Here is a 26,870-nt window from a genome sequence, read left to right as displayed (position 1 = left end):
TATAACTTCTATTTTTTTATTAAATAGTCATCAAAATAAAGTCTGTATTGTTATTGCTTTATGTTTTTGTCATAAAAATGTATTAAGTACTAGGGTGCATTTATTTATCAAAACCAGGTTTATGTAGATACTGAGTTTGTTTATTTGTAAGATAAATATTCTGATTCTCTGTCTTTGGAGATAAATTAATGTTTTTAAAAATACTATACTCTAGCAGTCTATTTCTAGTCGTCTGAGACTTGGGTATCATAGGAGTGGTGGAAAATGTGCTGAATTTTACACTACAGGAAAGGTGGATTTTAGTCTTGCTTTACAGCCTGGTGAGAATGATTAATGAATCCCCGTGAATTTCAGGTCCTCCTCTGTTCAATAGGCATTATCTTAAACTTACTGCGCTAATTTATTTAGCAGACAAAAGAAAGCATTAAACATAATTTATGTTTTAATAAAAGATACTTGATGGTAATACACTATACATATGCCGGTTATCTCATACTATTAAAATGTTTTCAGATACTTGCCCATATCTCATTATTGTAATAGCTTGGAATCTAGGACAATGAATGTCATAACTTAAAAGAAACTGATTAGAAATGTTTTGAAACTTGAAAATTTTTTGGCCTATCACTTGATTTATAGGGCTCAAGGGAACAATGATTAACTTAATTTTCAACTTCTTTAATTTTCATGATGAAATGACTTATCCTTATACTACCTATGCATTTGAAGTGGGTTATATAGGTCCAAGTTCATTTTCTGGTCTCTGGTAATCATGCAGTGCTGTCACCCTCCTATGCAGCTTCACAGCCATGGTTGTGAAAGCCTCCTAGCATGTTGTGATTCATTCTTTTGTAATTATCTCTAAAAACTTGAGCCCAATCATATGTTACCCTTTCACTGTCTGCAGGTCTCTGAAGTGGAAGTTCAGAATGCCCCTTCTATTAATGTTCTATCTTCTGTTAGAATTTAATGTTGAAAATAGTCTGCTACTTGGTCAAGGAGAATTACTGTTATAGAGGCCCTGTTTTGCTTTTAGTTTCCTATTGATGTAAGATTGGTGTTTCCAACTTGCATATTGGATTCATACGAAATAATAAAAAGGCATCATTGTTTATCATCCTAGTCATCACTTTTGGTACCATAATTGTCACATAGAGATATTATTAATTTAACTTCTACATTGTATTCATTAGTCAGTCATCTGAGGCTCAGAGAGCATAAAAAGCTTGCCTAAAGTCGTAAAATAACAAAGGCTGGGCATTAAGAACCTGAGACACTTATCTCAATCCAGAGCTTTTCTGTTCTGATATCCTTACAGCAAATTTGTATATTTTTATACGTATATATATATATGTATATTTATATAAGTACATATATGTATTTATGTATTGAATAGGTATATATTTAATGTATGTATAATATGTACATATGTATTTGTATAGGTATATATCTAATGTCATGTACAACATTCTTTTAAAAAATATCCGGAAGAGAAGCAACCTTTGAGTAACATTGACCACTGATTTCCTAACAAATTGTCTCTGAGCCTTTGTTTATGTTATGGTAACTACCTCTAGCCCTGCTTACCTTGGAATAGTGTTGACGTGGCAGTTTGCAATCATCACAAAATATATGGAAACTCTTAAAAACTTACGCTATTTTATATCAGTTCTCTCATTAGGAAACAAATAAATGGGTTTCCTCTCTCTTCTACATCTCAAACTTAAAGTTGGCTGTTTCTTTAAATTAAAAAATCCGAAGTATAGTAATGATTTTAATGAAAAAATATTTTAATAGGGCCTTTATCCACAAGCTGTAACATCTGGATAATACATCTGCAACTCTACATTTTTATCTGGAATGTTTAAGTTGTATGTAAAAATGTTTTGGTTGTGGTTCGGTTAGCCAAATTTGATATGATAATATATATTGTGTAAAATGCTCTTGAATAGAGATTCACTATTATAGTATCTAATATTTGAGGCAAATTTCTTCTCCCTTTTACTTTTTGATCTCATTTAAATTCATTTTTTAGTGGTAGAAATTAATTTGTGACTTTCAAGAGCCTGATGTTTTTGACGATACAAAGTGCAATGGATTTCTAATTCTCTGACTATATTTATAATATAGCAACTCTTAATAGCCCCAACCTGGTGGGTCTGTTGGTTGGCGCATCATCCCGTAAACCAAAAAGTTTGTGGGGCGAGTACAGGAGACAAGTGATCAATGTTTCTCACATCAGTGTGTCTCTCTCACATCACTGTTTCTATCTAAAAATCTAAAATCAATGTACATATCCTCAGATGAGGATAAAAAAAAAACTCCATTTAAATAACATTAACAGTTTTATATATTTTATCAAGAAAATAGAAAATTTTAAACACTACGAAGTAATGTCACTTTCAGAGCTATGCCATCTCTGCTTTTATATTTAAGTTTTATATTGTAAGCATAGATATATTCAACTGAGAATCTGGCCAATGACTCTAATCCTATATAATAAAGCCTAATATGCTAAGTGTCCAGTCGACTGGTCTGCCATTCAACCAATCAAAGCATAATATGCTAATGATATGCTAAGGCTGCTCAACCTCTCACTATGATGTGCACCAGCCATCAGGGGGCAGACAGTCGACTGGTCGGCCAGTTGCTATAACGTGCACTGACCACCAGGGGGCAGACGCTCCAACCAGTAGGTTAGCTTGCTGCTGGGGTCCAGCCTATCAGGACTGAGCGAGAGGGACTGGACATGCCCTAGAGCTCTCCCATGGTTCCTCCCCAGCTGGCCAACCTCCTGTGTCTCTCCCCGGCCCCGATCAATCATGCACCAGTGGGGTTCCATGGCCTGGCCTGCACCTTCACAATCCGGGACACCTCAGGGGATGTGGGAGAGCCAGTTTCAGCCTGATCCCAGAAGTCTGGCCAAGGGACCCACTGATGCATGAATTTGTGCACCGGGCCTCTAGTTTACTATGAAAAATGAGTATATATATAATGTCTAAGAATTAGATACAGGGTATGTCTACATAATGTTTAAGGGCCAGATAACCTTTCTGTTTTTTTATTTAATAAACTTCTAGTCATGGTATTTGTTTGTTTGTTTTTTGTTTTTGTTAGGGAAGCTTTGCTGAAAACCTTTCATTTATTCTGGAAGCTTTAAAAAAAGGTAAATATTAATATATTTAATAGTATCAAACATATTTGTTTAGCTGTAGTTTCCCCTGATTATAAAGATAATAACATGATTTTACAAAAAAATTAGTAAAGAAATATTAAAAAAGAAAATAATAGTCACTATATTCCCACACTATTATAGTGATTATCTCAATTTAACTTTGGTTTTATGTCTTTATTCATCTGCAGTATATCTTTGATATAAGTAGTTAAGTAATTTTCATAAGAATACATTTATTTTCCATATTGTGTAGTCTACATCTTTTCATTTACAAACAGTATATTGTGAGCATTTTTCCATGACAGTAAAAAATGCTGCATTATCATTTTTATGGTTCTTATATATTTCATTTTATAAATATAAATTAACTTTAATTAAAAATATACATTATAACTTATTAACCACCATTTATGGGCTTTTATTTCTAATTTTTGTAATTATGAAGAAATTCATAGATAGTCATCCAGATATTTCCTGGGGAAAATTTCAGTGAGTAGAATTCTGGATTAAAAGGTACAACAATTAAACTACCTTAGAAGGCCCATTTTCTAAACATATTTCAAGAATACCTTTTTCTTAACAATTTCAAAAACAAGTATTTATTTTTATATTTGTCTATTTAATAGAAAAATTCTTAGTTTAATTTGCTTAATTTTGGTAATGATGATCATCATTTTCTGTTTTTATTGACCATTGACATTTCCTGGTTCATGTGTTTCCTATGGTTCTGTCTTATTTTGATGTTTAGCTTATTTGTTTGTTTGTTTATGGGAATTCTTGCACTTAAAAACAACACTTAATGTTTCTCTTCTCTTAAATTTGGGTTGGATTATCTGCTGAACAGAGTTTTAGAATTTTTACATAGTCAAAATTTTTTCTCTCCAGATTTAAAAATACTCAATTATGTTTTCATCTAATACTTATAATTAATAATTTGGCTAGAATTTATTTTGGTAAGGTGTAAAGTGAAGCTTTAACCTTGAATAAACCGCTTTTCCCCATTAATATGTAATGCTATGTTTTACCAATACTAAATTTCTAATAATGTAGGCCTGTTTCTAGACTTCTGAGCAGTTCCTGTGGTTTTTATGCCATTTTGGTTAGTGTTAAATGTTTTATTACCTGTTCGAGTGAGTGTCCCCTTATCAGATTTTCTTGTTACTTGTTTATGCAAGTATAAAGCCCTAAACCCTAAAGCAGTAGTGATTCTTTTGCTAAAGCTGATTCTGTTGTGATGAGAACAATGAATTCACAGAGTCATGTTGAACTTTTCCCATTTGAATATTAAAGTTGTGGTTAGAAGGAATTATAGTGGTTCTGATTGAATTTCACAGTCTAACCATTGTTTATAAAAATCATTTCTAAGGGAAGATATACTTTGCATTTCTAGCTAAATGAATCTTTTCTGAAATAATAGTTTTGAGCATAATGACTCTTTATATTTAATCTCAAAATGATTTGGTCTGTGTAGGTATTAAAAGTTCTTTGTAAATTTTCTGGTGCTAGAAGGACTCTGTTTACATAATTTTAAAAACAATAGTCTCCATTTATTTAAATCATTTTCATCAATAAACTACTAGTAACTAGACTGAAATACTTAAGGCTATCTTGTCCTGTGAGTAATTTTGTTGAATAAATAAATTGATATGCATTGTTAAATATCCTACCCGAAGTAGGTTATCAATAATTGTTTGTTGAATTAAGTTTTAAAAAGTGAAATGTAGCCCTGGCTGGTTTGGCTCAGTGAATAGCCTGTGGACTGAAACGTCACAGGTTCGATTCTGGTCAGGGGCACGTGCCCAGGTTGAGGGCTCGATCCCCAGTGGTGGGCTTGCAGGAGGCAGCCGATCAGTGTGATTCCCTCATCATTGATGTTTCTATCTCTCTTTCCTTCTCCCTTCCTCTCTGAAATCTATAAAAATATATTTAAAAATAAATAAAAAGTGAAATGTAGTAAATAGTATGGAAGTTTAACAAAGGTTAATATAATTGCTGTTAATAAAACTCTTATTTTATCTTAGGTGACCGGACTAGTAGTTGTCCAGTGATCTTCATATTAGATGAATTTGATCTCTTTGCTCATCATAGAAACCAAACACTCCTCTATAATCTTTTTGATATTTCTCAGTCTGCACAGACTCCAATAGCAGTTATTGGTCTTACATGTAGATTGGTAAGTCTTTTTTTTTTTAATTAAAAAATTGTAATGTTTAGAAAGTTAAAGCTTAATTATCAACATCGTCACTTATGTAGGTCATGATATCAGGCATTTTTCAAATGTGTTTCACCGATGCCTGGTGCATCTATCCCATTTTTCAAATCAGATTGAGGAAAATAAGAACACAGTTAATTACTCATACTCAAATACCTGTCTCTCCAACGGAATCACTAAGTGAAAAAAATGAAGTCAGATTATGCTAATAAATACAGTATTTCTACATTAGCAAGTAAAGAGAAAGTTAAATAATCTTACCATCACTTATTAAGTTCACCAATAGTGTATATATTTAACATTTATGATTCTTCCCATATTTGAAAATGCTTGGAATCAACTCAGAATGATACTGTTTTAACTTTGTAAATATACACCGCTGGAAATGAGGTTCATGTACTTGTTCTCTTTTTCAGTACCTCTCTGTCTTTTTTTTAGAAAAGTGAAAATTTTTACAAAGTCATCTACCAACAGTCCCCCTAGTGCTGTTTTTTCTGTCCAGTGGCTTTTCCTGCCCTCCTTCCCCAGTGCTCCAGAGTTTATGATATATGCCTTCATAATAAGCCTCCCTCGTAGAACATCGGGCTGTTTCTCCACATAACTATCCTGCCTTGCTAGAAGCAGCAGTCTGTCATGGGGATTGAGGCATCTTCTTCTTGTTAAAAAAAAAAATAAAATAAAAAATCTTCCTTTGGATGGAAGTAGCAGTGGCAAATATTGTTGATCCAGTTAAGGACCAAATAAAGCAGGAGTGGGGAATTTCTGGCCTGTGGGTCATATAAGGACCCTGAAATCATTTGGTCTGGTCCTACTAAGGCTTTTGAGTTAATTAAATGTTTGACCAAATATAGAAGGCTAATTTTTAAGTTGATAATTTTGTATGGCCCACAAATGATGTTATAAATATCCAAATGGCTTTTGGCAGTAAAAAGGGTCCCCACCCCTGCTGTATATAATTGATTTCTTAACCTAGCTGTTTTATGAAAATCATCTTGGTAGATTAAAAGTCCATATTTCTAGGGCTTATCACAGCTTCTTTCAAAAAAAATAAAACTTTTTAATTATAGAAAGTTGGCAATAAACTTGATTTCTAACTTCTTAAGGAAAAATAGCATAAATATAAGTAGTTTCTAAAATATCACCATAGAAAAGCCACAGGACAATCACATACCATGTCATGCTGTGTTTCTGCCAGTTTCTCTTCTGTAATTTGTTCCTTCGGCCTAGCATGGCTTCAGCTTAAGTTTGTGGATATTTCAGTGAACTGAACATTTCTCCATTACACATACTGCTTACTTAAGTGTTTGTTACATAAAACAATGAAGATGTTTAGATTTTCATGAATGTAATAAGTCTTAGTACAAATGTTCATCTTAATTTTTTATCTGAATTCTTCATAGAATGTACAGAATTCCTTGAAACTTTTAATGTTACTATGACAAATAACTACTCAATAATAGTTACAACTTTTTTTAGTAATTATTGTAAGTCTTAGAATGTTGAAGATTAGCTGAGATTAACATGCTAGGTAAAACGCATGACATCACCGGGCCTGCAGATTCTTTTAAAGGAAATTAAAGTAGCATGCATAACAGAATCTTTTAGAGCAGGGGTGGGGAACGTCTGGCCCTTGGACCATATAAGGCCTGAAAAATTATTTGGTCTAACCCTGCCAAGGCATTAGGGGGTGAGTTAAATGTTTAACCAAATATACCATGCTAATTTTTAAATTGATAATGTTGTATGACCAGAGAATGATGTTATAAATGTTCAAGTGGCCCTGGGCATAAAAAAGGTTCCCCATCCCTGTTCTAGAGGCTTGGTTTATTTCCAAGCCACACTCTCTTACTTCTACTGCCTTTTAGCAGTAAAGAGATCAAGGGAATAATTTGAGTATTTAGTGGTTTTCATAAATTTTGTTATGCTTAATTTAATATTATAAGATAGGCATTGCTAATTATAGGTAATAGTTTAAATACTTAAATTTCTAACATTGACTTTTTTTTTTAACATGCATCTTACAGGAATTTCTGTTTGTTTTTAAGGATATTTTGGAACTCTTAGAAAAAAGAGTGAAGTCACGATTTTCTCACAGACAGATGCACTTAATGAATTCATTTGGTTTTCCCCAGTATCTTAAAATATTTAAAGAACAATTATCTCTACCTGCAGAATTTCCAGACAAGCTTTTTGCTGAGAAGTGGAATGAGAATGTTCAGGTAACTTGGAGCAAAAGTAATAATATCAAAATGATTTTTGTATCTTGCTATTCCATTTGAAATCAAAACTTAGAAATATTTAAAATTTCTGAATTAGTACAAAGCTTTTAATGTACTATTGCATAAAACTGCATGAATACTAATTATACACTTTTTGTGTGTGCATATTATCTTCTTATACAAAACTGTTGAAATGTCATAGCTCCTGAATTTTTCTCTCAAAAGAACTTTAATGAGCTTTTTGTTTTATTTATATCTGATTTATATTTCAGGTTATTTTGTTGAAGCGTTTCCATCACAAAAATTATTTTTATTTTACTTTTTAAGTTTAGCAATATATTATGTTAGTGATTCATATCTACCTATCCAATGTGGATTTTTTCCCCCTCTAATTCTCATAAAGAACTTTATCTTTTATCTCGTCACGTCTATTAAAAGGCAATCCAGATTATGGCAGTTGTGGTTATATTATATACATTGACGAAATCCATATTGGAGTCCATGGAGCCCTGAGGTTATTAGCTACAGAGGTACCTTCATATGTTGTTTTCAAGATTTACTAAACATGTGGACTCTGTTGATTTACCTACACTTCAAGCTTAACTTCTACAGACCACTGTTATGTCAGCCCACCATATTGGCATAAAGTCTGAATTGGCATAAAGTCTGTTTGTCTTATGCCGACAAGAAATTTCAGTTGGCAGTGAGAAAGGGAGAGGAAGTTCAATAACATAATTGAAGAACAGTGTTGCTAAATAAAGCCCACATAGTAGAATCTTGCAAAAATATGGGTCCTAAGAAAGTGGAAAATAATAACAAAAAAGTCCTTCATTTTGAAAGCATTGGATAAAACTGGTATGTAGTATTAAATGCTAATGAGTGAGGATGATTAGATGTATGGATAATTAGAGTTACACAATTTATATTCACTGCTTCTAAAAAAGGATTGTTTTATAGTAAAGTAGTATTGATTTTATTCTTAAATAACAATACCAAAATAAAAATGTATTTATTTTCTCTTATATGATTCTTGTTTTTTCCCCATCTTTGTTGAAGTATAATCAACAAATTGAAAACAGTATATGTTTATGGTGTTCAATTTAATGTTTTGATGTACATATATATTGTGAAATACCACAATCAAGCTATTAAATATATCCATCACCTCACATAGGTATAATTTTTTTTTTTTTACTTTGAAGTGTGAGAACACTTAAGATCTATCCTGTATGTAAATTTCAAGGGTACAATACTATATAGTTAACCATAGTCACATTGCTTGCATAACTGAAACTTGATTCTTCTTTTAATAATAAAATATGGTCTGCTCATGTTAGCATTAGTAATTTTGACACATTTCATTTTTTCAATTAAAAGTTCATTGAACAAAATATAATCAGTTCATAAGAATATATGGTAAAAGGTAGAAGTTTTCATTATGTCCAAGCTCACCAGAGTAATTATTTAGTTTATAGCAATTCAGACTTTATGTGCAAAAACTAAACTTGTTTTTATATAAAGGGTTTAAGCTTTACATATTTTTTAAAATATGTTTTTATTTATTTTAGAGAGAGAGAAATGGAGAGGGAGAGATGGTAGCTATCCCACAACTCAGGCTTGTTCCCTGACTGGGAATCAAACCAGCGACTTCTTGGAGCATGGGTCGATGCTCAAACCATTGACCCACACTGGCTGGGCAAACTTTTCATACTATTTTTTGTTTTGCCTTTTATACTTTGTTCTGATTAATAATTCTACATTATTTTCTTGATATAATATATGGAATTGTGTGTAAAAATGGCTAACTTTATCCTTAAAATTCAGATATCGTACCTTAGTATAATTAGGTGTGGGTCCTCCCTTCCAAATTCTTCCCCAAATTAGCCTTTCCTGGGACTCAGATATTTGTTATTCAGGCACGTTTTCTTTGATACTCTAACTATAAGATTACATTTTTAGGAGCACTTTATAATTCGTGCTCTCACGTTGTCCCTTCCTTTTCAAAGGTCTGGAATCTCTGGTCTGAATCCACTTTTCAGTGAGTCACAGACTTTCCCCTTCTGCAGCTCTTTAATCGACTGTTTTGTTACAACAGTGGGTTTTCTGAGTGCTTTAGAGACTCAGATGCAATCTTTCGTAGTAAATGTTTGTGCAGTTCCAGGACTTCTATTTCTATCCTTGCTCACTTTCTTTCCTAAAATGACTGATGCCATCATCCTTCTTTCTGTCCTTCCCAGATACATTATATTCTGATCATCTTAGAGTGGGCATGTATATAAAGGAAGTATGTGGTGGGTGTTACTGGTGAAGCAAACTCTGGATGACTCAGAAAATGAGTAACCATGTGGTTGTAGAGTGGCTAGGCCTAAGTTTTTTGGTCCCCTTTTTGCTGATCCTATATCACAGAACTTAGCAGCAGATGGTAGGAATGAACATGAGCACTGCTATCCTGTCATCTTTTTGACAACCTTGTAGACTTTTATAAGGTAACACTAGTACCACTGGAGTTTGTGTCTCTTAGTTCTAATACTTTTTCCCCCCAACCTAATCATTTGCCACCTTTTGGTATGCTAATAAAAGAACTTCACTTGAAAAATATATCAGGACCATGGCCAGCGGCCCTGTCCCATGAGTGGTAGTGGGGTGGGGACTGCATTAAGGGAGCTGTTCTTTCTCTCAGTGCTGACTGTTCAGGAAGTTTTTCTGATTCCAAAGTTAAAAGCAATGGTATAGGTCATCTATGGAATCTCAACCAAGAACTATCTTTAGGATAGTGTTGAATCTAGACCTCTGAATATCATTTATACCCCAAATGAGTCAATAAGTAAGAGAGAGCATGGCAGTGTAAGAGAAATCCCTGTATAAATGAACATTTAAAAGAACCATAGCTAATTCTCCTCTAAGGAAATTTCTCCAAAGTACTATAGCTAAGTTCAAGGAAGATTTACCTATTGTCTTAAACCTATCCTGTTTAGTTAACAACAGGTGAGAAGTTTTAGCAGGAACTGACTAGGAGATTAGTACATACGCTGCTGCCTCTAAGTTATCCCTGGAGCAGCATGGGTCCTAAGGTTCAGGTGTAATTCTGTAACATTCTGCTTAGAATCTTACCTGAGGAAGGCACTGGCCTGCCACACTGTACAGTCAGCACCATGAGAACCTGCTTCTGTGGCAGCTGTTCATGTGTTCATCAGTGAGAAGGAATGGTATCAGCTTCCCTGAACAACAGAGGGGGTCTGCTTTATTTCTGGGAACTCCCCCATATTCCTGTGAGTGGTGATATCAGTCGGTCAGTTCTGTCTTATTCCCCTTACATTATTTCCTGACCCAGCCATAAGAAATTCAGTCATGTTTCAAAACCTGATATCTAATATCTTCAATAATTATCATAATTAGTTAAATGTAATAGGCATCCAGTAAGTGGTTATTGGTAATAATACCCTATCTTCAGGCAGTTTATAATGTTTGAGTTAAAGTGAAATAAAAATATGATGAGGTTTCATTTTTTAATGGCTCACAGATAGATCTTGTAAGCTTCTTTTAGGCGGACTAATTGTGGAAGCAAGAAGACGATAGCCTTCAGAAAGAAGGGGCATTGGATTCCGACCTCTGAAAATAAAGAGATGAGCAGAAAGGCAGAGTACAGAGTATAGAAGACTAACTCTCTGGCACATTATTCTACTTATTTATGTTTTAATCCTCGCCCATTGATATGTTTTTATTGATTTGAGAGAGAGAGGAAGGGCGAGAGAGAGAGAGGAACATCTATCAGTTGCCTTCTGTACGCCCTAACCAGGGATCAAACCCACAGCCCAGGTATATGCCCTGACCCAGAATCAAACCCACAACCTTTTGGTGTGTGGGATGATGCTCCAACCAACTGAGCCACCTGGAATTCTTGCTGGAAAAAAAAATATCTTGCATCAATATATTTGTCCCAGAGGATTTACTTTCGTTCTTTTTTTTTTCCTTTTTTTTAAAATATATATTTTTTAATATATTTTATTGATTTTTTACAGAGAGGAAGGGAGAGAGATAAAGAGCCAGAAACATCGATGAGAGAGAAACATCGATCAGCTGCCTCCTGCACATCTCCTACTGGGAATGTTCCCGCAACCAAGGTACATGCCTTGACCAGAATCGAACCTGGGACCTTTCAGTTTGCAGGCCGATGCTCTATCCACTGAGCCAAACCGGTTTTGGCTACTTTCGTTCTTAAGTGCTCTTATTGTAATGCAGAAAGTTCATAAGGGATTTAATGAGAGTCAATAATTGCAGAAGCCAGGACTGCGGTTATTTTTCAAGACTTTTTTATTTGAATTACTTTGCTTTATTTTAAGTTTATCTTATGTATCTCCAAAGGGCATATGACGCTGTTTATGAAAAAAGGTATGTATAGTGACAGTAAGCTCTTTCAAATAGAAAGAGAATAACTAAAACGTATAAGGAAACGGGGACTATAACTAGGGTAGTATTTTTACTGAGAACACAAAACTTTATTTCATTAGAACTTACAGTGGGAGAGAGACTTGTAGTTTTAGCTCTAGAAAATACAGAAATAATCAGTACTTAGTTTTCTCTTTTTTAAGAAAAATAATCCTTATTCTTTGCAGATGATTTATTAAAAATTAATGTCAATCTTACCCAAGACTTTCTTGGCTCTGCCAATTTTGAATTTATTCTTCTTTAATTTAATCTTTTTCAGTGCCAAGTGTACCTTATTTTTCATTAATCCTAATTTACTGCAGTCAGTTGGCTCTTTTAGATAATGCTTTTTCAAAGGGTCTCTGAATTTCCAAAGCCATTAGCTTCCTCTCAGAATATATCTCAACTTAATTAGAAAAAGTGTTTTACATCATTGATCACCACTTGCCTCTTGAAGTTTTATTCCCTTGGTTTCATTGTTCTTGCTTGTATTCTCTTCCAGTCTTAAGTATCTTTCTCAATCTTTTACTTTGCTTCTCTCTTTTCTTCTGCTTCTTAAACATTGATAATCCAAGTTTTCACTTCTTGACCTCATCTCCTCGTGGGACATTCTGTATACCATGGTATCACCTCTGATTTTTTCTTTCCCCCTCTAAACCCTTGCTCCTCCATTTCTCACCAGTTGATTCTCCATCAGACATGTCTTTTATAAATGTCTTAATTTTCTCTTGTTTTTACAACACTTTGTTAATTCAGATCTTCTTGGTCTCTTGTATGAACAGTTAGTCACTTCCAATTAGGTTTTCCTGTTTCTGTCTTCATATACAAATTATTTTGCCAGTCACTAAAACTCAGGATTACATGACTGCTTATCTTCTGTCAGTATGCCACAATCTTTCTGCTTTACTTATGCTGTTTTTTATATATATACTGGAACGTTCTTTTTTCTTTTTCTTTTTTTTTCTTTTTTCTTTTTTTTTCTTTTTTCTTTTTTTTTTTTAATGGAACGCTTCACGATTTGCGTGTCATCCTTGCGCAGGGGCCATGCTAATCTTCTCTGGATCGTTCCAATTTTTTTTTTTTTTTTAGTATATGTGCCGCCGAAGCGATATAATCTATTGACTCATACAATAAGCATTCTGCATACTTTGTTTTACTAAGTATAGTAACTCTTACTCTCTGTTGTTTGTTTTTGCTGCATTTTGATCATGCCACTGGTATCATTGTGTAGATTCCCTTTTCATACTAGAAATTCACGGTAGCAAGAATTGTATTTTATGTTTGTGTCAACTGAAATAATGTAGAAGGATAAGAAGAAAATCAATAAACTAGTAATTTGATTTTAATTTTTGTGTTCTAAGTCAGACCAATACCTATTTATTAATGAATAGAATTAATGAGGAACACCAACTAGTGAGGCACAAGATTATATTTAAGTTTTAAATTGTAAGATTCCTTAACTCTGCTTTGATTTTTCTCTCCAGTGTCTCTCAGAAGATAAAAGTGTGCAAGAAGTCCTACAGAAGCATTTCAATATCAGCAAAAGCCTGCGGTCCTTACATATGCTATTGGTTCGTATTAGCTTTGTTTTTATCATTTTTTTTATTTTTCTTTCACAAGACAATTATATTCTGTTGGGAATTCATTAAACCTATAAATTTTGGGAGAATTACCATGTTTACTACATGGAGTTCTCCAGTCTCTGTCTGTGGCACTTTTCTCCTTTTATTTAGTTCTTTGCTTTCTTTCATCATTATCTTATAATTTTTATCCTGTTTGAACATGTTTAAAGTATTTAATTTTTTAGAGCAGTTGTCCATGATGTTTTGTTTTTAATTTTGGTTTCAGCATGCTCTTTGTTAGTATATAGAAAAGTGATTGATTTTTGTATGTTGATGCACTCTGCAAACTTGCTGAACTCATTCTAGGAGTTTTTTAGATTTCTTGAGATAGTCATATCATCTGCAAATAGAGAGGTAGGTTTTTTTCCCCTTACCAATCTGATTATATTTTATTTCTTTTTCTTGTCTTGCAACATCTAAAACCTCTCAAAAATGCTAAGTAAGTGTGGTGAGGATGGACATCTTTGCCTTGTTTCCTATCTTGGGAGAAAAGCATTCAGCCTTTCACTGTTAAGTATAAGGAAGCTATAGATTGTTTATACATTTGTTATCAAGTTACGGTAATTCCCATCTGTTCTTAACTTGTTGATAGTTTATTATAAATGGATGCTGGATTTGTCAAATGCTTACTCTATCAATGAATATGATCTATGATTTTTCTTCTTTAGCCTGTGCAGTGTTGGGTTGCACTGCTTGACTTCTGAATGTTGAACTAGCTTTGCATACCTGGAATAAATCCCATCTGTTATGGTCTTAAACCAAGTAATAATATCTTTTAAGCTTAAACGTTATCAACGAAGAAGTACTTTATTCTGAAAATGAAAGCTCTTCCTTTATTAAGAGTATTTGACATTAGCCTAATGTTTCTAGAAAATTATCTGTGGCAAATATCTTTCAAGGAAAAACTAATTTTGTTTCATGAATTTCTTCTTGGTCACTTTCATTTATTATAATAATAGGTATCATTTATTAAATAGCACTTAAGCTGGGAACTGTATAGTTGCTTTACCAACATTATGTCTATTTTTTTTTTTAACCCTCACCGGAGGATATTTTCCCATTGATTTTTAGAGGGAGTGGAAGAGAGAGGGAAAGACAGAGAGCAATACCAGTGTGAGAGAAACACATCAGTTGGTTGCCTCCTGCACACGCCCTGACCAGGGCTCAGACCAGGGAGGAGCCTGCAATTGAGGTTCGTGCCCTTGACTGGAATCGAACCTGGGACCCTTCAGTCCGCAGGCCAAAGCTCTATCCACTGAGCAATCCAGCTTGGGCAGGTTATGTCTATATTTTACCTTTGGATATTTTTATCTTTATTTTTTAAGAAAATGAGGCTTCTTATGATGCAATATCTTTTTTAAAAAAAATAAGTTTTTGATTTCAGAGAGGAAGGGGGAGAGAGAGTGAAAGAGATAGAGAGAGAGAGAAACTTCAGTGATGAGAATCATTGATTGGCTGCCTCCTGCACGCCCCCTACTGGGGATGGAGCCTGCAACCTAGGCATGTGCTCTTGACCGGAATCAAACCCAGGACCCTTTGGTTCACAGGCTGACACCCTATCCACTGAGTCAAAACAGCCAGGGCATGGTTAATTATGTTGCCCCAGGTGACACGGGTGGTAGATGGCAAACTCAACCCAAAGCCAAGGTGTCTGGCTTCAAGCTTGTATCCTGCTTTACTATATGGTTCTGCTGTGTTTGTTTACAGATTCTCCTTTCCCATTTCTGCTTTTGGTGAGGAAATTTAAGAGCTTTTTTTGAATATACTTTCTCATTAGAAATCCCCTTCCCATCTTGCCATTTTCATTAACAACTGTCTTTCTTACGAAGTAATTTTGGGATTAAGAATTTTTAGAGTAGTATTTTTAATTATTTGTATATGAAAATTAGACTTTATTAACTTACTTTACATAGAGAATACACACACCACACATACATGCAACATACCTATTCATATACACACTTCTCATTATGATAAAATCTCTCTGCCTTAAAATTGTCAGCGTGAACAAATATTTTTCCAGTTTTCTGTTACACTTCTCATTCGGAGTAATGGCTTGATTTTTGTTTCAGCTTTTCATGTTTAAGAAAAGTTTGGAATTGGTGGAAATTATAAAGAAAAGGGAATGACTTGACTGAAATTAATTATAGTTTGGATAATTTTTCAACAACCACCACAACAAAATCAGGAGTTATACATAGAAAAAAAAAAAAAAAGAAAGAAGCACCTTCATTGCATATCCAAAAGTAAATTCCAGGTTGATAAACCTAGATGTCTGTACAAAAAGTTTAAAAAGTTTATAAAAAATGTAAGAGAATATATTTGTAATCTTGAGGTAGGGAGATATTTCTTAGATAAAATACGCAAATTTCAAGCCATAAAAAAACAGATGGATAAAGTTTAACTACATTTAACTTTTAAATGTAGACTGGCCAGGATGGAGATTTAAAAAAAAAAAAAAAAAGCTGATTGGGAGAGGGTGTATGCAATGCATCTAATCATCAGTACTATCCATTATAAATAAAGAGCTTTTATAGTAATCAGTAAAGGAATGAGCTAAGAGTACGAGCAAGCCATTTAGCAGTGTAGATTCCCACATGCCCTGTAATATACAACGATGCACTACCTCTCCAGTATTCAGGAAAACGGTACAATTTAAACTTTGCATAATTAAACACTAGAGTTAAACCTTTTTTTCCTGCCAACTGGTAGGTGTCAAAAGTTTATATCTGATGGTGTGGTGTCTGTGACTGTAGAAATGCGTTGCTGCTGATAGTGTGAATATGTACAGGGACTTTGGAAAACAATTTGGCGAAATAGATATCTATAGTAACTCAGAAGCACAAGAAGGCGTAGAAAGGTTTTTTATTGCAGCCTTATTCATAATTGCAAAAGAAATGAGAGGTGTTCATCAATAAAAAAAAAAATTAAATTGCAGAGCAATACAAACAATACAAATGGAAAAAATAAATAAACTAGACTTGACAACTTGATGTAGATAAATTCTCATGATAAATGTTCAATGGAGAGAGAGTTGCAACAGTACAATATGATATTTATATAAATTTAAAAATTACTCTGTATAGTCTAGGAAACCATGCATAGGTAGAAGTACATAGGTAGTAGGAGACGTGCATTTTTATTTATGCCTGGCCAGTGTGCCTCAATGGTTGAGCATCATGGTTCAATTCCTGGTCAGGGCATATCTCCAGTGGGGGGCGTGCAGGAGGCAGCTGATCAATAATTGTCTGGCCCCCTCTGAAATCCATAAAAATAATACATTTTTTAAAAAATGTGCATTTTTGGTTTTGTATACAAAGGAGGAGAGAGTTCAACCAAGGAAAGAGACAGGGGCTTCAACTGTATAGGGTCATATTTCATAAGCTAAGGAAGTGGTAGTGGTTATTGGTTATATTATTCTCTTGCCTTTTTATGTGTCAAAAATATTTAATTGTAAAATGTGAAAGGACAGGTAAGAGAAAGGGAATGAAGCAGGGGAATGAAGTTCAAATAAAGTGGGCTCTGCTTTCAAGGAAAGCTATTTCTGAGTGTAATTTTGGTTTTATCTTTTTCCTTTTTGAGCAATTGAACATATGATAGCTAACTTCTTTCTATTACTTAACCCTGACCTGGACTGGCAGATTTGGTGGTTAGAAAGTTATGCACAAGTCACACATCTGCCTTTTAGTTTGGTATGGTGTGGGGCTTTAAGTTGTATTTTACTTATTTTGGGTCTCTCTGCTTGCCCTACTCCTTTTTAAATGTTCTTCATTTGAAGAGTTGTAAGTAAGATATGCAAGTAGGAATTAGAGAGAGCAGCAAAACTTTTTTATGCTTTACATTTATAATTATATGGCATATGAATTTAAATACTAAATTTTAGTACAGCTAAATATGAGAGAATACTTTTCCCAAGCATTAATATTTACTCTCATAAGAGTAGACTCTCCAAATTAAAAAGTGTTGTTCAGTAATACCGCCACATTTCCCAAGTAAAGATGTAATTGTTTTTCTGATCCCCATTTTCCTAGATGCTTGCTTTAAGTCGTGTAACCACGTCACACCCATTCATCACTGCAGCAGATTTGATGGAGGCAAACCAGCTGTGTAGCATGGACTCTAAAGCAAATATTGTACATGGTGAGAAACCTACCTGATTAATAATTCTTATAGGTTTGTTTAATGGAGTGCATTTCATAATTAACCTTGGGCATAGTGCTTTATACACAGACTGCTTTCATATCCACACTGCCTTTAACTCGGCCCTTTGTAAGGTGTTGTCACCCCATTTAAAGTCCCTGAAAACTGACACTGCCTCCCTTGCCACATCCGAAGTCCAGCTAACACTGTATTTACTGCACCGAGTGCTAATGAAGAGCATGGGATTTTAGCCATTTGGGGGTTTACTGTCACTTTTGAGAATCTAATGAGCTATCTCTTTAGGAAAAAGAATTTAGATATAATTTCTTGGGATTTAAGGATTCTTTAATAATCAAGAGCCCTGTGTGAATTAAAGTTACATATGATTGCACAGTTATACTGTGTGGGCCATATGGTACGCGCTTAATTCTTCTAACATCTCCATAAGTTAGAAAGATCCTTATTCTGTTGTTATGAAAACTAAGCTCAGGGAAGTTAAGTAATTTGCTTAAGATAATATAGATGGCAGTTACTGAAACACGTTTGGTCCTGGGGGGTTTTGACCCCTTTCCACCCTTTCACTTCATCATTTTGTTTGAGGGACAGTTATTTCAGTCTTATGTATCAGTAAGTAAACTATAACTTATAGTTTGTTTCCCTTTTACTATAGGTCTGTCAGTCTTGGAAATCTGTCTTATAATAGCAATGAAACATTTAAATGACATCTATGAAGAGGAGCCCTTTAATTTTCAAATGGTCTATAATGGTGAGATAAGACTTGGGTAGTTTCTTTCTGACTCTGCCCCTCTGCTTATTGAAGATACTGACTTTGTCATTGTTTTCTGTCCAGAGTTTCAGAAGTTTGTTCAAAGGAAAGCCCATTCTGTCTATAATTTTGAGAAACCTGTTGTCATGAAGGTAAGATTCACTGTTATTTTTCTACAGGCTGGTATATTTTTATATCCAATTTGATTGTCTAGTTTAATTTTTTTTCAGTAAGTATTGTAAATGTATTTTCTCTTTGCTATAATTTTCTTAAAATTTTCTTTGTTCTAGCTTCCTTTATTGTAAGAATATAGTATATAATCTATATGACATACAAAATATGTGTCAATCAACTGTTTGTTATTGGTAAGGCTTCCAGTCCACATTAGCCTAGTAGTAAAGTTTTGGGAGAGACAAAATTATATGGGGATTTTTGACTGGGTGTGGAGGGTTGTTGGCACCCCTAACCCCCAGCATTGTTCAAGGCCTAACTATATATCATAGTTGCACAAAGTTAGCAGCCAGGTGTTTTGGTTTGTGGGAGTATACTGCCCTCTACTGTCTGCTCCTAACACTTACATCCTGAAAAGAAACATTTATAGTCTGTGAAATACATTGATACAGCCCTATCCCTTTATACTTTTATAATTTTAGCAGTAAAATCAATAAGGTGCAAATAATTTTAGCAGTAAAAAGCTACAAAAATGCTGACATGAGCCATTAAGAAACCAACAGGCGAAATCTCACTGGCTGGTGAAAGCATATAGAGAAGGCTTTATTAGGGGTTAGGTGACACAAGGGTTTTAAAACTTGAGAAACTTTATTCTTGTGTAATATGTATTATCCACTAAAAATATAATGTGAGCCATATAATATAATTATCAATTTTCTAGTAGCAACAAAAAAGAAAGTGAAGTTTATTTTAATAATAAATTTTATAGTCCCTAAATATTCATTGGAAATACTCTTTAGATTCCATAAAATTTTTAGCTAAGGAAGTAGATGTAGCCCAGGCGGTGTTGCTCAGTGGTTGACCATCATCCTATGAACCAGGAGGTCACAGTTGGATTCCCTGTCAGGGCACATGCCCAGGTTGTGGACTCCATCCCTAGTAGGGAGCCTGCAGGAGGCAACCGATCAATGATTTTCTCGCTCATCATTAATATTTCTCTCTCCCCTCACTTCCTCTCTGAAATCAATAAAAATATATTTTACAAAAAAATACATATTGAAATTGTTCTAAACATAATTTTTTTATTGACTCAGGCATCCGTTTTTAAATTCAACTTGATGAAAATGAAATAAATTAAAAATCGAGTCCCACATTTCAAATGCTCAATAGCCTTATGATTGCCTTATTGGACACCACAGCTCGAGGACTTTATGAGAAAAAACTTTTGTTTTAAAGCAATGGACCCATACATCCCTTGTAGACCTATGTAGTCAGAATTTTATTTCTTGTAGCAACCAAAAAGTGTTGGGGCATTGCCATTTCTTCACAATAGAAAGCGTATCTAGCACAGTGCAGGTGGGTTTTCTCCCCCTTCCTAATACCCATGTCTGTCTGATAGTCATGAAGTTGTGAATGGAAAAAGGGACCTGAGCATTTACATTCTTAGGAGTTTCTACATTTAAAAAACAAACATTTTTGCTGCCTATAAATATTTTAAATCTCCTTAATTTTATTCAGCCCCAGGCTTTTGTATTTTTCTCATTTTCAGAAGTGGCATCTGAGCTATTTCATCAGAAGAATTTTTATGATACATAGAGAATATGTTCTAATATTTTTCACAATAAAGCTGTAGGAATAGCAAGCTCAGGAATTGATTGTAATGTTAGTATTTACATTTAGTATGTCATGATTTAATGGATGTTTAATAAAATACCTAAAATAATCATCAGGGTTAAAAAAGACATAGTATGTGTGGTAAGAGGAAACAGAAGAGAGCCCCATTAAGGTGGGGAAGATGGAAGGGAACCCTGACGGGTGTGGCAGTCTCCACCAGACTCCTTGGGGAACAGGAGCTGGCCCCTCTCCATTGCGGTCCTCTGCTGAGTCACAAGGTCAGCTGACAGGCTCGCTGTGCTCCTAGGGCTCTTTCCTCTCCGCTGCATTAAACTTACACAGCAGTCTTACAAAAATACAAACAAAATGTAAGTGCAAATTGGAGTAATTTTAAGTCAAAAAATAATGGACTTAGTGGATCTTAGCTGGAAACCCTTCATTAACCTCATCACTAGTAGGCAATATGATATAGAATAAGATCAGAAACAAAAAGTGAGATTAGGAAAAATCATGGTGTGCAGACTGGATTAAAATGTGTCCTGTTTACCTTCAACAATATAGTGACAGATAACTATATATTGGCGCTGCTTCACCTGATATACAAGTTTTTACGGAGTTGATGGAGTGTTGTTTTTGCACCTTATTGATTTGTATTAAGTTTTGTTTCCTGTCATTCTATTCCACAACTGATCAGAATCCTTCACTGTTCTCTGGGTTGTTCCTCTAACGAACCTAAACTATTTTTTTCATCTTTCAGGCCTTTGAACACTTACAACAATTAGAATTAATAAGGCCCGTGGAAAGAACTTCAGTAAATGCACAGAGAGAGTACCAGCTGATGAAACTACTTTTGGATAATACTCAAATTATGAATGCTTTGCAGAAATACCCCAACTGTCCTACAGATGTTAGGCAGTGGGCAACATCCTCACTAAGCTGGTTATAAATATAACCCATGACTTCAGTAATGTAGTTTCAGGCAGACTTCTCTAAAGAACTAAAAGCTATTGTCCTTTAATAAGATGTGTTAATACATTTTTTATACTTATAGACATGTATTTTTGTATTTATGGGGAACTGTTACACAGGTAGTATTCTTGGCTATGTCATGCCTTTAAATCATAAGCAGTTACGTGATTTATAATTCTAGTAATTTAGACTATGTTGAAGTAGAAGTTAAATTAAATGTGACTATTTCTTAGATATTGAACCATATACTTATTTAACAGTTATTAAGTATTTTTGTGTTACATTTGAAATGTTCATTTCAGTCTAGCAGCCAATGTTTTTATAAACATTAAAGAAAGCATTAAAGAAACAACAGCAAGCATTGAGATGTAATTTTTTAAATTTTTTTCTGTACCATGGAAATGTTGGATTCTATTTCAGACCCAGGTCTAGTTCAGGAGCCTGGCCAGTTTGGCTAGAAGATGCTTCACACAGAAGTAAAAGGCCAAAAGTTTGGACATTTTCCTCCAGACTTCTCCGACTGTGGTACTTTATACTACCTACAGAAGAATCCCTTGAAGAGTTGAAGGATGTTCTTAAATGCAGATCCTTGGGCCTATTCTAGTCCAAAATGGTCAGAATTTATGTTTTTAAACAGGTACTTTATGAAATTCCTGAAAAATCACTTTCACAAAGACTGGGGAATGTTTGGCAGTGTTAACTAAATCTATATCTAAAAGAAAATCACAAGAGCAATGTGGAACTGTCAGCCAAAGGATCACCTTATAAATTCAGGAATCCACAAGCTAATACAGCCATATTTTTAAAGTGGAATATAATAAGCATTCGTTAAGTGTTGGTGACTTCATTTATTCAGGATTATTTGATTGCCTATTGTTTTCATGGAAGGTTTACAGAAGGCACTGTCCATAATCTTGTGCAGTTTATAGTACTTGTAACTGTCGAAGACGATAGGATGTTTCAGTGCGGTTACCTGCAGATGAAAAATGTAGCACAGCTGTGGCAGTGTTCAGTCACAGTTAGAGAACAGTATCAGAGCCCGGTTCAAATCAGGTTTGACATCAAAGTCCCTGCTATTAAGGTGTGAAATCCAGCAAAGGTTTCTTACCATGTGTTTTCTAAAGAATATTCCAGGAAATGATTTATCTGGTTTTTAAGAAGTCTTGGACATAGAAATATCTTTGTGTAATAAAAGTAACTCTAGTAGTTCTTCAATAGTTACAACCTATTGTTCTACACACTTAGCCAGTCATGCCCTGCCCCTGACTAAGTCTTCAGATCACTATCACTTGCTTTTCAGCAGTCTCGCTAAATTAAATCTAAGGCTTACATAATATTTCTGTGCAATACTCTAGATTTTTAGGGGATGCTTTGCCAACATAATAGCTTCACTATTGCTAGAAGCAAAGATTTCATTTTACACTTGAGCTAAAATTGACCTTTTAAAAATTTTTCTAAACTATTTTAAGACACTGACTGTATAAATACTTGGAAAACTGACTTGAGGTTTATAAATTTTTATTAGGCTAAATACCACTAATAGACTGAGAGCCCTCCCTCCTCTGCCTCCCTGGTACATATGAGCTACATTAGATCCATCAGCATGCAAGTATACAGATTAAAAAACTAAGCAGCAAGGTGGGTTTTCATACTCAGTGAAACAGAAAGCAAGCCATCCCCTTCTTAAGTCATCAGATTGAAAACCAGGTGTGGAAGAAGAATTCAGTGCAGTTTTTACCCATGACTCCCCACCAGGTGCCTAGCAAAAATAGGTTCTTATAAAACAAATCTATATAATAAAAGCCTAAGCAACCTGTTATGGCGGAAGGACCAGAACAACCGGTTACTATGACACACACTGACCACCAGGGGACAGACGCTCAATGCAGGAGCTGGGTTCACAGCTGGCGAGCGCAGTGGCAGTACTGCCTCCGCAGCAGCGGTAAGGAGCAGTGAGCAGGCAGGCGGTAAGGAGCAAGGGCTCCCTGACTGCGAGAGGGATATCCGACTGCCAGCTTAGACCCGCTCCCTGGAGAGGGTGCAGGCCGGGCTGAGGGACTCCCTTCACGCCCCACCCCTACCCCACCCACCCCCCGCCACCTGTACACAAATTTCAGATACCGGGCCTCATGTTTTAATTAAAGAAATACTTTCCAATTCATGTGCACATGCATATGAATGGCTCTGAGGAATGAAAACCTGTTTTGCAAATTTACTATGTCATAATGCTATATATATTAAGTGTATACTGTATTAGCTTCCTAATAAAGATAAATCAGTGTTTTGCAGAACACATTGTGGAAAACAATTCCAATATTCCTGTAGATTTCACCATTGTTCCCATTTTCATGTAGTTTAGAAGACAATGCAGGTTCTTTCAAACCAACATAACCGAAGTGTTCTCCCTTCCTTTGCCTTTACCCTAAAAACTTGAGAATCAGTGTGAACTGTAACACTCCATGTGGCATGGTGGGGCTTTTCCACTCCCCCTTTCTTCAAAAGCCATATTATAAACAAAACTTTTGCAACATTAAATATGTAAATGAAAGCTGGCTTCCTATTACTGATTACCCAAAGTGAAAATACCAGAATTCTTCCATCCACTTGGTAAACAGGTTACAAATTGGAAATATATATCTTTAAGGGCTATTTCCTAAGCCACATTTTTTTTTATTAACATATGAAGAAGAAACCTAATGCCAGCTAGCCTCTGGCTTCCTAAAACTGGCAGGACCAACATAAATACTTTAGTGGGAATACAATCTGCTTAGACGACAAAGGAACTGACAAGCCTTCCTTTCACCTTATCCCCATTCATGCAAATCTCAAGGTGGAAGCCTCACTATAAATTACAAAGCTACTATTCCACTCTTAAGAACATACAGCTAAAGAAAAACTGCATATGCAAATCATACTATATTCACTTTTTTTTATTTAACTTGGGGATGGAATGGGAATAGCATACATTTTATTTGTACAATATTTAACAATCACTTATCCAAGGTGGGGTTTAATGGGGCTTTTTTTTTTTTAGCTTTTTGTTAAATACTTGCAGAAAAAACAGCAAGTACAATTTGACAGTAGTACAACAACCTGTGCCCAAAACACTGACAAGAAATACAGAGTAAAGCTAAATAATTGCTTTCCAATATTTTGAGAGGTAACAAATAGGATATGGGTTTAGACTGCATAAAAAATGTACTGCTGGTTGAATATCTGAGGTAAATGATGTTCAATCAAAATGCTACTTGTATCATTTTGCCCATAAATCAGTAAATAATTTTATGCACATTATACCAAATGTTCCTAAAAAGTAATTTTTTTAGAAAGGTAAAAAAGAGAAACTGGAAAATATCTATGGTGAAGCAGTTTTTTTTAAAACGGTAATCAGTTTATCCCACCAAACTATCATCTGGCCAGGGTTTTTCCCCATAGCACCTGCATTTTACTTAAATGCAGTTGTTATGTAGAGATAAGGAAAGGGGGAAGAGATTCTTTTTTAATTTGATGATATATGATTCTATTTTAAATTCCAAATTTGTTGGGGTTGTTTCCTGATTGTATTTCCAAAACCATCACCATGAAGGATAGTTCATGGGACCAACAATTGTGAGGCACAGTCTCTGTTCTAGAATTCACAAGATACCTATAATAAACACTCAAACAAGAATCACACATCACATGCTGAAAACTTCCTAGCATCTAAAATACATACAAGAGCTGTGCAGGGCATTGACTTCGAATAAAGCCAAATACCAGTTAATCCATCAGTCCTATGGCAGTTGATCATAAAGCGTTCTTTAGATGAAGATCTGGGCAAGGTAAAGAGTGTAAGTTAGAGCAGCAGTCAGATGGGTATCAGAAAGGCTAAATACAAGACAAATCATAAGGAGCACCATACACGTGAGGAAAAGAAGTATTGGAGTCCATTTACCCCAAAACAAAGTCTTTTTTCTCATTCTTTGATCTTTCTTTTTTTAGTATCCCCAGCTCAAACGTTTTGTTGACTTGCCCACTCTGCCCCGACCTTAAACCAAACATGAAAATGCCCTGCAAAAGAAAGTTCTAACGAGACTGGGAATCAGGACAAGGTAGTCACCAGAACATTCTTACGTAACTGCTTGTAAAAAGTTTCTCTAATAACGTTCTCAAAAGGATACAAGCTTTAAAATTGGTTAGTTAAGTACAATACCCAGATTTCTAAAAAAAAAAATTCTAACGAGAAAAATTTATTTTGTGAATAACTGGTCTTATAAAACTTATCTCTAAGTACCCACATAAGACAAATATTCCTCCTGTTTTGGATTTTTAACTTTTAAAATCAGGATTAAATGTTTAGAACAGATGTAAATTAGTCTTCAGGAGATTAACAATTTCCATGTGTGGACATTGATTATTTTCCTTTCTTGATTAGTTTCAAAGTGAAAGCAAAACCATATCAAGAAATTGATAGGCAAAGTACTTTTTTTTAACTAAAGAGGTGAACTCAACATTGAAATGGGAATTACTAAAAATGACATGACAACTTGGGCACATGATGTGACCAAGAGAATGTTCTAGATGGTGTGTGGCACATGGGCAAGAATGCTATTACTCTTTTTTCCCTCTCTGCTTAGAGTCTGTTGACCTATTTATTTTTAAATAATATAACTTATTATTCCCGGAGAGTAAGTGCATATCATATGTAAAATGTAGTGTACTGTGTGATTAAATAGCCATTTACAGATAACACATTCACAGTGAGTGCCTGACAGTGACATGTAAAAAATCATTAAAGTATATAGTGTAATACTGGTGGTCAGTAATCTAGAAATTCAGGAAATGAATGTTTTACTTTGGCCTGAATAATTTGAGAAAGAATCCAATGATATTCTAATGGTATACTGTTTTGAAAAGCACTTTGACGCCTACCATCAATTCCATTTTCTTATCAAGGGTAAGGAATGAACTATCTTAAATAAATAGAGTCAGTTGTGAGAGCAATTTGCAGGAGGAGACGGCTATATGTGACCTATTTTCAATATTGGTTACCTCTAAATGTCATTGCATATTTTAAGTTATAGGTTTAACTTGTTATCCCTGATTTGTTTTAAAGTGGTAACATCTGAAATCTGTGCTTAAAATTTAGTCTCTATCCTAGGATAATTCTTTACATATCACAGACATCAAATATTACTCTGACAAGATGGCACCAAGCAGAAATATGGTGATAAACTTACAAGTCTCAAAGCAGAGAGTGAGGAATTCTGGGTAATGACACTTCCTGAGGTGATCCTAAAACAGTGATAAAGAATGTCCCACACACTGGTGAAAAGAAATACACTACAATTTTACATATATAAATAGGAAAAAAATCTATTTTAAAAGAATAAAAATGAAGAGCTTTCCAGTGTCACAGCTCACTTAAAAATTTTAAATCATGCTTTAAATTTTCAAATATTCCCCAAACACAGCACACCTAAAAAAAAAATACTTAGGTAAAAATGCAATATTTTGGGAACTGGATATAAGATGAAGCTTTAAAACATGGGAAGAGGGGGGAATGCCACCATTTTTC

General features: G+C 34.5%; 1 protein-coding gene across 3 annotated transcripts in view; it reads left to right on the top strand.

Annotated features, from left to right (window-relative positions):
* Positions 1 to 21,665, top strand: part of ORC4 (origin recognition complex subunit 4) — a 66,730-nt gene extending 45,065 nt beyond the window's left edge. For 2 of the 3 annotated variants that reach the window (XM_006753590.2, XM_006753589.2), the window contains exons 7-14: positions 3,118 to 3,166; positions 5,197 to 5,348; positions 7,433 to 7,606; positions 13,516 to 13,602; positions 17,685 to 17,793; positions 18,464 to 18,559; positions 18,644 to 18,711; positions 21,102 to 21,665. In XM_006753590.2, the coding sequence (XP_006753653.1) occupies positions 3,118 to 3,166; positions 5,197 to 5,348; positions 7,433 to 7,606; positions 13,516 to 13,602; positions 17,685 to 17,793; positions 18,464 to 18,559; positions 18,644 to 18,711; positions 21,102 to 21,290 (924 nt within the window). In that variant the 3' untranslated portion in view covers positions 21,291 to 21,665. The remainder of the gene's footprint in view (positions 1 to 3,117; positions 3,167 to 5,196; positions 5,349 to 7,432; positions 7,607 to 13,515; positions 13,603 to 17,684; positions 17,794 to 18,463; positions 18,560 to 18,643; positions 18,712 to 21,101) is intronic. The other variant, XM_015563745.1, reaches the window with a different exon arrangement.
* Positions 21,666 to 26,870: the final 5,205 nt, after the last annotated feature.

Source organism: Myotis davidii, unplaced genomic scaffold (genome assembly GCF_000327345.1).
Source record: "Myotis davidii unplaced genomic scaffold, ASM32734v1 scaffold110, whole genome shotgun sequence".
In the NCBI taxonomy this organism is placed as follows: domain Eukaryota; kingdom Metazoa; phylum Chordata; class Mammalia; order Chiroptera; family Vespertilionidae; genus Myotis; species Myotis davidii.
The sequence above is the reverse complement of the archived record's forward strand: the minus strand, read 5'-3'. Positions and strand labels throughout refer to the sequence as shown.